The 12,509-nt window shown below is 39.4% G+C and overlaps 2 protein-coding genes across 9 annotated transcripts in view; one reads left to right on the top strand and one right to left on the bottom strand.

The window, feature by feature from the left end:
• The window catches only part of ABCB11 (ATP binding cassette subfamily B member 11), a 63,617-nt gene that overhangs the window by 20,017 nt on the left and 31,091 nt on the right, over positions 1-12,509 (bottom strand). The window contains 8 exon segments of the mRNA XM_040704164.2: positions 14-139; positions 832-942; positions 2,602-2,715; positions 6,154-6,328; positions 6,815-6,939; positions 9,214-9,385; positions 11,076-11,209; positions 11,784-11,871. Coding sequence (XP_040560098.1) covers positions 14-139; positions 832-942; positions 2,602-2,715; positions 6,154-6,328; positions 6,815-6,939; positions 9,214-9,385; positions 11,076-11,209; positions 11,784-11,871 — 1,045 coding nt within the window.
• LOC121106449 (dehydrogenase/reductase SDR family member 9-like) overlaps positions 10,562-12,509 on the top strand; it is a 37,779-nt gene continuing 35,831 nt past the window's right edge. For all 8 annotated transcript variants that reach the window (XR_006939908.1, XR_006939907.1, XR_005861680.2 and 5 more), the window contains exon 1: positions 10,562-10,637. The gene's annotated coding sequence lies outside the window, so the exon portion shown is untranslated. The remainder of the gene's footprint in view (positions 10,638-12,509) is intronic.

Below are 12,509 nucleotides of genomic sequence, written 5' to 3'. Positions count from 1 at the left end.
ATTAGACACTCACCATGCCGTCAGTAGGGTCATAGAAACGCTGGATGAGCTGTATAATTGTACTCTTTCCAGCTCCACTAGCACCAACAAAAGCTGTTGTCTCCCCTGTTTTAATAACCATACTAATGTTATCCAAAATCTGGAGAGAAAAAAGAAAGAAAAAGAATCCATCCATTCTAAATCTCTCACAGGTATATAGCCAAGCAGCAGGAGGAAATCCATGCTATGTTCTTCACTTGAAAATGGAGATTCAAAGCAAATGTACAAAACTAAAATTAAAAAAACTAAGAAGAAAAAGAAAACTAAATATTTTTTACATTGTTTGAAGACTTTATAAATGCAGACTACTGCTTTCTGTGACAGAGATGACTATTTTTTTTAGGATTTGTCAATTCAAACATAGCAGCAAAAAAATAATGGGGTATACAGCCAGGGTTCCTGTACCTTTTCCTAGATGTTAACTGTCATATGATGCATTCCTGGGGTAATGGAAGACTTCTATAAAATCTCCTTACTCTGTCCAGCTTATTACTTTGTGCCCTATTATAGCATATGTTGATACATGTGCATAATTATACGTAGATAAAACTGTCTAAAATTAGCAAGTTTATGTTCAGCAGCAAGGAAGATGTACAACAGTAGATATTTCAGAATGGTAAAACAAACAATGGTAAATAGAGGAACACAACTGATAGATGAATTATTTAGTCTACTTTTTAACAGGGAGTCTAAAATTGTGGAAAGAAAACTACTGAAAATCTAGAACTTGCTAGCAGGGTATTTTGCTTGTTTACAGTAAATGTATTCACAAAAGGGATGATGAATAATTACCTTTACGTCAGGTCTGGAGGGATAATGGAATGTTACATTATGAAATTCAATTTCACCTCTTACTTTATCCAGCTTGTAGCCTTCTTCCGACATGCAGTCAATGGTGGGTTTCTAGGGTAAAATTTATTGTGTTATTTACCTGTTCCTGAACAGCCAACACTGTTGCATAGTAGATAAATGTTTCCAACACCATACAAAGCCAGAACATCTCTGAACAGCAACTGGTTGAATTGAGCTAGCAGCAGAATCTGCCCCAGGGCTAGCAGGTAAGGTACATGATGTTAAAGGCTAAAATAACCAGGGAATTGTCTCTGGTAAGTAGTGCAGGCAAGATGAACACACCCTCTTCACGTTTTAGCTTTACTGCATTTACACAGCCTGCCACTCAGCTTACTTTTGCTTGAACAGAATAGCTGCATGAATTAAGCATTTTAACTCAATTCAGGCATTTTAACTCAAGTCAATTCAGGCAGCGTTTTGGAACTGAAATGACAGTACTTTACACATATAAACTCTCTCTTAAACGACTAAGGAAGCAATAACTTGCTGAAAATCTGCACACTAAATCATTTTGCACATCAAACATTCATCCCTGAATGCCCAGTCCTAGGAGAAGGAATCCTGGAGCTTTTCCATGAAGTGCTTTGGGTCAGATAGATGTTTGGCCAGGCCACAGATATTGTGGACTGTACAACACAAGCAGAAAAATAAGAGGAATTTGAGGAATCCCATAGAAATCAATTTTTCTATGGATAGATTTATTAGGAAATTTATGGTAAATATTAACCACAGAATAAAGAAAATTCAATAAAACTATGATTAAAACTATAACAACATCAGTACTTGATAACGGATAAACACTTTTTTTTTAACGTAGCCTAGCAGATGGAAGAAAATTTTAATATTAAAAATGTGCAAGTTCTAAGATGTTAAGAATGGCTAAAAGTTTTCTCTTTATGAATACATTCTACTTAAATTCTGATATTAAGTTATGAAGAAAAGAGTTTCGCTGACCCTGCAAATGAGAACATCAGTATGACCACGCTTAAGTTCGGTGCCAGAGAGAATATTCATCATGGCAGAGCTGAGATTTTACTATCTAGTTACAAAACTACAAATGCAGCAAGCAGATGATCTAATGTATCACCCTTCTCCAGATGGGAAAAAAATCTTGTTTCTTTTTTCTTTTTACCCTACAGTTATCTGACTATCTTGAATGTTGCAAGTAATCCTTATTGTTGCACGTCCTTTTTGCTTTTATTTTTCTCTCTAAAAAACACTTATCTTATTCATCTCTTTTTCAATTATCCTAAAGGAAAATATTTAGATAATTAAATGCATCTATAAGACATATGTGTTAGCATTAGTACAGAACACTCGGGTTACAAAAAAGTCTATCAATGTTACCATAGTTGTTCCAGCCTTCTTTATTTACATTTATACGATCTGTAAGACAGGCAGCATTTTAATGTGTTTACACACTTACAGCACAATAAAGCCTGTCAATGACCAGATACATTAAGTACCATTAAGAAAACTACAGCGTTTTGCCAGCCACTAAATAAATGCAGATACAGAAAGGAGTCTTTATGAATAAATGCCAGCAGCTCTCAGACCTTTCTGATATTTCTATAACTTTTCTATTGCACAGCCAATTTTTCTTTAATTGCTCTCATTTTTTTTCTCGTCTATGCTGCAGATAAACTACTTCTGTTTGAGACATTTATTTTTCTTTTCACCAGTGACACAGCTTAGAAATGTATTACTTACTCTATCTATTGTCTCAAAAATGTTTGCTGCAGCCCCACGTCCAGTGGCAAAGGCTTCCAGGCAGGGAGATGCTTGACCGAGATTTAAAGCTCCTACTAAAACACCAAAGAAAACCTGTAGAAGTGGAAGAAAAACTTAAGAAAATCTGACATCAGGTTTTTAACACAATCTAGAACTTAGGCAGGCAAATCAAACCAAAGTGGATTCATGAGTTCTCGTGCACCAACTGATCTACAGTGATTCACCACAAGCATAATTAGTTCACAAGAAAAGGCAAACAAATGCATCTTTCACAGCTTTGCTTCCAGGCTGAACTAAATCAAGTTTTCTCTTATTTGTCCTGACCTGAGTGTATGCACTCAGATATTTAGAATCATAAAATTTACTGAAGTGCTAGTAATGTATTTTTTGAGCCGCCTCAGTTTGACTGGGTGACTGTGCCTTGAAACGAGGGCTGAAACCAAACGCCAGAGACAAGACATTCTTCTGGAGATGCCTTTGACCAGTACGCTGATCAGAGGCTACAACAATTTCAAAACATAATCTTTGTCTATTGCAGCTCCTATCTAAACCAATACTTACAAAACTTACTTTAGGAGCAGGTACCAGCTGAGGAGAATATTTTTGTTGCCACACACAGAAATGAACTCTAAGGATCGCTACTAATGCTGGTATGCCAATATACAAGATTACTGTGTCAGTTCTTTATTGTGATATCTGGGAACGTTTGTCATTTCCTCATAAACAGCCTGAAGTCATAAGCTGACTGTTTCTGCAGGTAGCACATGTCCAATGTGCTCACTGTTTCAAGTCCTTTCCCAGCAACAAAAGCGAAGAGTTATTCACTAGTGACACTCCTCCAAAAGCCAAAGGATCCACTTTTAGTCTAAGCCTAGGACAGTATGACTGAGAACGAGCCACAGCACCCATTCTTCCTGCAAGGGCTGATGGAGGACAAAGGCAACAAGACAGATCATCAAATATCAGAGGACACTTCACTCCAAGAGTCCAGCCATGGAGTCTGGCCTCATAGATGAGAACTGAGTGAAGATGGAGCACATCAACCAAAGTGCCGGAAACATTTGTTAAAAATTTGATTTCCTAAGAGCTGCTACTGCTTTTTTTTTTTTTTTTTTTTTTTTTTGGGGGGGGGTGGGGGGTGGGGGGGGCAGGTATTATTAATGAGGTTTTTAAGTATCAATAGTAACTATCTAAAGCAGAACATGCTGGCAATTCTGATAAGAACAAGACACTGGATGATGGTAAACAACAAAAAAACAGACTCATTCATAATGTACTACACACACGCAAATGATTACTTGTCTATTTTTACAACAGGGAAGAAACTGCCACATATAATAAGATACAGCTTATTCTTCTTGAGGCTAATATACTGGAGTGCATTCATCAGAATTAAGATTTGTCAGAATTTACTCTGCTTTGAAATATTTCTTGTTAGCTGTTTAGCTACAAAATGGTTTGAAATACTTATTATAAACACTTGGATGACATCTTTGGTGAGGGTTTTTGGCATACTTTTTTCCCTGTTGTGGCTCATGAGTTAGAACACAGTTCCGAAGTATTAGGAGAACTGACAAGTTACTATTTGATGTTAGCAAGAAACTGAGAATTCTGGTAAGAAGCAATCAAAAATCATAGAGCGGCTTGATCTGCAAGTAACCACAAAGCCCAGCCAGTCCCAACCCCCTGCTGTGGGCAGGGCTGCCACCCACCAGCTCAGACTGCCCAGGGCCCCATCCAGCCTGGCCTTGAACATCTCCAGGGATGGGACAACCACAGCTTCCCTGGGTAACCTGTTCCAGTGCCTCACCACCCTCCAAGAGAAAAATTTCCCCCTAAAATACAGTATAAATCTCCCCTCTTTTAGTTTAAAACTGTTATCCTTTGTCCTATTACTAACGGACTGTAAAAAGTCAGTCTCCCTCCTGATTATAAACTCCTTTTAAGTACTGGAAGACTGCAATGAGATCTCTCCAGAGCCTTCTCTTCTCCAGAGTGAACAAGTTCAGCTGCCTCAGCCTGTCTCTGTAGGAGAGGTGCTCCAGCACTCTGAGCATCCTTGTGGCCCTCCTCTGGATTCTCTTCAAAAGCTCCACATCTTTCTTATGCTGGGAGCCCCAGGGCCTGGACACAGTATTCCAGACGGGATTACACAATTCATATTCAGCTTTACTGCAAAATAACTTCTTAGGGTGGATGAGTCCCAAAGTAAGTAGGCTACATGCATGTCAGAATCCATCAAGGAGGACAGGTTCTGTAGCTTTGATTAGAAGAAAAAGGCAAGGAATTTCTTAGTGTATCTCAAGGCACCAGAACTGTTGGTGCACAACACTTTTTTAAGGACTAGGAAAAGAATCTTTAAACATTTTCTACATACACCTCCCTCACTCCAGTCCTCCAGTGTATTGTTGAAAACATGAAGTACAAGAAAGATGACTGGCAAAAGAGAAGGATAACAAATAACCTTTCAGTTTACAGCTTCAATTTTTCAGGTACTGGGTAGCTCCCCTCTCCTTGCTGTTTTTCATTTGGAAGCAATGAACTGTAGTTGTGTACAAGGCGAAGAATTAACTTTGTTTTTTACAGCACTACCTTGTATCATCACTGGTGTGGAGAGGAGTTGCAAATGATTTCCTGTGAGGGACATCCTCCTTGAACAGAATGACTCAATTTTACAATGTTCTCAGAGTAAATTACCAAGCTCCACTTAACAGGAAGTTTTGCACTGCAGGCTGCTGGTGGTTGAGAGCTCTTATGCTGGGCAATTGGTAGAGAAGAATCAGAAACATATGTCTGATCAGAATACCCAGGACATATCAAGGCTGAGAAAAAAATTACTCTGGTTCTGGACCAGAGCTTGACACTTGGGCAGTCTTGGTTTTAAGTGAACGACCAAGACATCTGTGGATGCTGGTTTTATTGCATTTATGTCATTGATGGGTTAAACATCCACTGTGCAGAAGTGGATGCAAAAGACCACCATGGAGATTAATATGCTGCTTTTTTTTCTGTATAAAATACAGGAGGCACAGCCACATGTGTTTTGATAGTGTACATATTCACAAGTTGCTTATCTATGGCACTGAATGGGAAATCTGCAAAAGAAAACGGTGCTTCAAAAGACCTGGAACTGTTCATGAGAGAGAGGTTAAATTTGATAACATATTCTCTGGTTGGGTTCTTCTTTACCACAATGTTTTGACCTCGATCAATAAAAAAAACGTTCTCCTGTGATGGCAATACCATAGAAGCCACATGCCAGCCCACAGTATGGAAAAGTTAGTTTCAGGCCACTGTCACATGAGCATCAGGCTGTCAGATGCAAACATTATTCTGAACATAGCACAGTCAGAGGCAATTTAATTAAATACAATAAGATTTTTTAAAATCTTATTCTGATATATCATCTACTTTCATGCATATAATGAGTAACGACCTTTATTTATAAGTAAACAGATATGAAAACACTATGGTTAAGTGTCCTAGAATTAATGTTTTAAGAAACAGTCAAGAAAAAAGTTGCATGGGTACCTGTAGAAGAGTGCCAGGTGAATACTCATCTTCTTCGAGGACAAGTTTAGAGCCATACCAAAAGGCTAATGCATAACACAGGAAGATTACAAACCACATGTAACCACTGAATAATCCCATTATTATTCCTTTTCTAATTCCCCAATGTTGAGCATACACTAAATTCTTATCGTATCTGTAGAAAGACATAAAAATAAAACTGAATGAACTTGACAGCAAAATTTAAATGAACTAAGGGCAAGAAAATGAAATTAAACTTTTATTTCCTAATCCAACCATTTTTTTAATCATGCAAACATTTCTAATTTACAGAGGGCACTATAAATTGAGGTCTTTGTGAGAGCTATGTACTCTGTAACTAATATTCTTACTTATCTTGAAAGTACACAAGATTTTCAAATGTGCAGCAAAGTTTGACAGTAAGTTCCTACAAAGGAGAATGACTTGAAGACAGCATTACGTATGTTTTATTTCACCAATTGAATTATGAAACAGATTTTGCATAAGTGATGTTATTTGAAAACTAGATTTCTGCTACATACATGCATATAATTCTCAAAACTAACAGATGGCTGTTGTTTCAAAACTCTAAGACTAACTGCTGTGGTCACATTTCTACAGTAGAAGGAATGCAGAGACTCTACAATTTGTCTGAACAAACCTCTCAACTTCTTTCTTCTCGCCACCAAAAGCAGCTACTGTTCTGATGGATGAGAGCACTTCATCAGCCACAGCCCCAGCTTTTGCATATGCCTTTAGTTCTCGGCCTGTCAGTTTTGCCACAGCCTGTAAAACCATAGGAAATTTTGATTACACCTGACCATGATAAGCAGCTCTGACCGTCATACAGTGCTGCATGAGGTCACCTCCCCTGTTCCTGCCACGGGCACACTGCTCGTTCAAACGTTTGTCTTCTAGTGTTAGGACATATATTTCTGTAGCACATCTTCTGTCTAAGAATTATCCCATTTGCCAACAGCTCTGCTTCAAATACCTAGAAAGAGCAGCAGACAACAAATGCTCTCCCTCCCTTGGTCTCTATCTCTCTCTCGCTAGCTGCATTTTAGCAGACCATAGAATGATCATGCATATGTCCATCACGGCAGGAGGGGTAGGGTAAGCAGGAAGAGCAGCACTTTAGCCAGCATAGCAGAGCCAGCTTCAGGAAGAACAGGTAATGGTACTGATGGGGGAGAAAGAAAATACATGTAGCCCAACACTATGCTTTGTCTCTTGGGCCAGTAGCAAACAGGTTCCTGCACAGCACCTCAAAGCACACTGGATGCTGAAAGCTTACTTGGGCTCAACAAGTGCTCACATTGAGTGTTATATGTAAAGATACCGTATTAGTTCAGAAGTTAAATGCTCATGGAAATTGTAACATGTCATTATTTGCTTTCGTTCTTCAAATACTCTACCCTACACATCTGTTAGTCACTTTCTGAGATGAAGCCATGCTAAACTGATGCTTAGTGAAGAACTGAAGACTGTTTTCTTAATGATAAAAAACTAGAGCTAGTAAGGTTCATAAAGAGGAAAGACTTAATTGTGGGTATGTGAAAGACATGGGGACAGAGGAAGAACTGAAATGGGGAAAATGACAAAACATAAAGGGAATGAGGTCAGAAATAAATTGCAAATGAAGGAAAGATGCATTTTGGAGTTGATTTTATTCCCTGCCAGAACATTGCTCTCCCACTTAGTATACTGAGTCATCATTCATATCATCTGCTTTGCAGCCAGCATACAGCATAAGGAGAGCAGGAAGAAACAAAATTTGTCACAGTTAGACTAGAAGGCTGATAGCAAAATGACAGCAAACTGTTCCTGAGGTGGAAGAAGGGAGATAGCTAGTCAGGGGGCTGAAGCCAACTGAAGAGCATGAGAGTGTGGAGGAGGAGCAGGAATTGCTGAGGGAAGGAAAGGAGATGATGAGGCAGAAGATCCTGTGATTCCCTTCTTCCACCTGGTTCCTCTGCACAGTCACAGGGAGGTGCAGGGTGTGGGTGGAGAAGCAGAACCAGAATGACTGGGAAAAGACACAGTAGCTGCCAGGAGTAGGGATATCTTCAGGTGAGTCTGAGCAGCTGTTCTGAACTGTTTTAGAGCTCCAGGACTGGGTCGTCTCTAAAAGCTTAGGTAGAAAAACTAAGTGTCAAGTCTAATAACCATTTAAATCCAGCGTGGAAAAATAGACAGATGCTGCAGGCCAGTTCTAATCCCAGCAACCCCAGTATCCCTGCACATGACCCCACAGAAGCAATGCTTACATTCCCATCTTAGATGCTGGATATTAGATTCTGGGAATGAGAGTAAGCAAAGTGGGAGCGAAGCTTCTTCTGAACGCACACACGTCACAAAATCGTAGAATTTCTCAGTTCTACCGTGACCAGGATCTGACTCTCTTGACTCTAAAAGGTTGTAACAACCTCCTGTTTCAGCATTCCCCTTAGCTCTATGGCATGACCTTCCCTGTTCAATGTACCTGTCTTAGTTTCATGTGGGATGTAATTTTTTTCCTCAGAGTGTCTGGTATGATGCTATGTTTTGGTTCTAGGAGGAAAACAACACATCAGCGTTTATAGCTGCTGCAAAGCGGTGTTGTACAGAACCAAGGCCATCCTCAGCAAAGGGCCCAAGGAGCTGGGAGGGGACAGAATTAGTACAGCTGATTCAAACTGGCCAAAAAGATATTCCATACCGTATGACATCAAGTGGAAGGAGTTCTGAAGGGAGTGGGAATTCATATCTCTCTCTTCCGCTGCTCAGAGGGTGAGCTGGGCATTGGTCAGGGGGTGGTGAACAATTGCTTGTACAACACTTGTTATTTACATTCACATATATACATAGTCATAACTATCATCCTTTTCCTTTTGTCTATCTTAGTAAATAGTTTAACCACAAACCACGAGTTCTTCTTGTTTTTTTTTTTTTTTTCGTGATTCTCTCCTCCATCCCACTGGGAAGTGGGAGAGTGAGCAAACAACTGTGTGGTGCTTAACCACCTGCAGGCTTAAACCACAACAGTACCTCAGCGTGAACCTCACACTACGCACTTACCAAGCCATAGACAGCTGCTCCAACCCCAATGAGGGGACTGACTGCAATGATAACCAGGGTCAATTTCCATCCACTGATAAATCCCAGTAGGAATCCACACACAAAGGTGGTTAAGCGCTGGATGAAGATTGCTACTTGATCAGCAATAGCCTCATTAATTTTGTTAACATCACTGTGAGAGTAGGGAAAAAAATATAAAGAAAGGTCAGGGAGTGTATCTGCATATCTTTCCTTTGTATTGCCACATTTTGCTTTCCCTTGCAGAGGGCTTTTCCAAAGACACTCAGCTACAGTAAGAAAACCTGGAACCTCTGCAACGGCAAAAGGCATTTATTTTATACATGAATACTACAGACAAAATTCTGTCTTTTCCCAGGAAAAGCCATCCTACCAGCTGTCTCACTCACCCCTGTGCCCCAGCTGATGCAGAGGGAGCAGAGACATCACAGCAGGATGCAGCTAGTATAACTGATATAGCATTGTACAGCACTAAGTGCAGCCTTGCTGAAGAGGTAGGAGGAGGGCTGTAACTCTCTTCATCATTCAACCTTACACCAGGCAGTTCGTTCTCTAAATACGAGGGAGAGTGGGAAAATAGTGGAGGGATATAGTATTGCTAAAAGCATTGGGAAAACACAACAGCTATGTCACATGTGGGAGAGTGGTGCGATGATTAACATAATTTGAGTCCCATGCAGCTGCAGAGTTCATTTGGGCTCACTTATCCATTGTCATTACAGAAAAAAACATGTCAAAACAAATTAGTCATTACACTTCTCCTGCTCTTGGCTACTCTCTCACCCTTGAGAACAGAAGAACTAGGAACTCTTGGAACAAAAAGGAGCAAGTGGCACTGATGTCTAAGGTGCAGATTTGTTATCTACAGTCCTGTACTGGAAATACAAGAGTGCTGAGTTCAATAACATGTTTACATTTTTTCTTAAGAATGGTTTGGAGTTTTGTTTTGTTTTTTGTTTGTTTGTTTTTGTTTGTTTGTTTTTTTGTTTTTTTTTTTTTGCAATCAGGAAGCTTTTAGTAGGCCCAAGACAGTGTTATTCTAACAATCAGTGAACCAGGTGTTATTCAACAAATACATGTTTGCTTCACCTTTTCAGTCATATTTCTCACAGCCAATTACATTTTGTATTTCTTCTTCATAAAAAGAACACCACAGAAAGTCATAGTTACTACTTGTCAGTAAAGACAAAAACATTGCCTTCAACTATAGAAAATCTTTTGCAGCTGTCCCTATTATTATGCAGGCATGACAGAGCACAGGGAGCCACCTAGAGTCAGCATATTCATCTTGCAGCTTCTTTAAGTCTGTAAACAGGAACCACTACTAAGCGAAGAAGCAAGCCTTAAACTCAGCTTTTCTCAGAGCTTAACGTTTACCCAGAAGTTTTCTCCATCCCTGTCTAAAGGTAAGTGCTTGTAGCGGCTGCTTTAGCAGAAGACTAAGCAAGGCTCACTCTTTTCTTTTAAAAGCCAAGAGCAAAGTTTGCATGCAGTTTTCCTTTCCATTAAGTGAGAGGGTTCAAACTCTTAATTCAAGCCTCAGAGGAATACATGCTGGCAGGCTAATTGGGAGACTCTGAAAGGGCTGGGCACAGGAAAAGAAGAAGTCAGGAGGAGGCAGCAAAAATAAAATAACAAAATATCACTGACAGAACAGTTACAAAGGGGAAATAATTGTAGCGTAACAGTTACAGCACTTCCAACATGCCTGAGACCATTAGCCTAGTTCCTGCTCTCTATTTTATACTAGAAGGTGTTTGTCAAATGCCTAGTTATTGGCACTCTGTTTAGTGTCTGGAAGTGCAAAAATGTTCTGTGTAGTATATTTTTTCTAGACTACTTACTCAGAAATTCTTGTGTTCAGTTCTCCTACAGATGTGCAGTCAAACCAGCCTATATCCATTCTCATAACATTCCTGAAATAAGCTTTCCTGATTTTCTGTATCTGACGAGCTGCAGCCATAACCCAAAAGCAGATCTAGGAAGAGGATAGTGCAGTTGATAAATTGCAGTGAAAAGTCATTCTAGTCTCTTCAAATAGGAAAAAGCAATTTGGCTAAAATGGGGGGGGGAAGCAGCAATTTGGCTATCAATAAACTCAGTGCTCAGGTAAAATATATTATAGCTACACACACACAGACAATGAGCTATTTTCAACACCAATTTCACACTATTACTCTGTAATATCTCCCTTACAGAAACACAGAGTTCAGGTTAGCCTACTGGGAAACTGCATGCCCTTAAGCTATTTGCAGGAGAGCATGTGGCTTCCAGAGTAACAACATTCAAGCAAATATTTCTTTGGGAGTGAAAGGAGCAGCACACATTCATCTCACTGGGTTATATGTACCTGTGTACGAAGGTTTGCATGAGCAAATCCTAGGTCTCAGATAATCACAGCTAGAATATTCCATGTAATAGGATTAGAACTGGGCTTGTCTGCTGTGCTCAAATATGATGTTGACTAAGCAGTTAAAGGGAATATAGCTACAACAAACTTAATTATTTAGTGATTTAAACTTTGAAATCAAAACAGGGAGAAAAATACTGACTTGGAAGTATCCTAAAAGAAGTACGGCACAACCAATTCCTCCATAGTAAGCTGCAAAATTGGTCATTTCTTTTTCAATGTCAAGCAGCCTCAAAAAAAGAGAAAAAGGGAATTAGCAATAAAGTTTTTAGTTTCTCACATATTTCTAATCTGGTGTGTCTTCAAATTTAGAGTCAAGTCAGCTGGCAAGTCAGTTTCTTTTTGCTACCAGAAGCAGTTTCCTGGTTCTGAGGCTATTGCTAGCAGGTGGCTGGTTTGCTTGATCCTCCTGTGGCATAGGGGTGGGGGGCTAGGAGGTACCAGGAAATCTTGCATCCTTCAACAGCCCTATAGTGTGAAAGGACCTGATGAGAAGCCCCACTGGTCTGTGTGCTTGGCAACAGCACAGGTAAAAAGATGTTTTAGGCACTACCTGTCAAGCAAGTTTTCATTAGATGTTGAATTAGCTTATTTTGTACCATCATAGAAATGAATAACACTCAAATTTAGGCAGTGTTCTGCAGAGAGAAACGAGGGCTGTGAAGCATATTCAAATATTACTTTCTTGCTTATCTCAAATGATCATCTCTTTTAGTAGAAACAGATGTATCAAATTACTCCTAATATCAGTAAAGTGCACTGAATTGCTGGCATTACACTTAGACTACTTTGAAACAAACATTTTGATTGGTTATTGAATACTCTTATAGATATTTATTTAAACACTGCAGAAAGCAAATTTATTCTG

The sequence above is a fragment of the Gallus gallus genome, chromosome 7 (genome assembly GCF_016699485.2).
Source record: "Gallus gallus isolate bGalGal1 chromosome 7, bGalGal1.mat.broiler.GRCg7b, whole genome shotgun sequence".
NCBI classification, from domain to species: Eukaryota; Metazoa; Chordata; class Aves; order Galliformes; family Phasianidae; genus Gallus; species Gallus gallus.
Note: the sequence above shows the minus strand (reverse complement) of the source record. Positions and strands in the feature narration are given on the sequence as shown.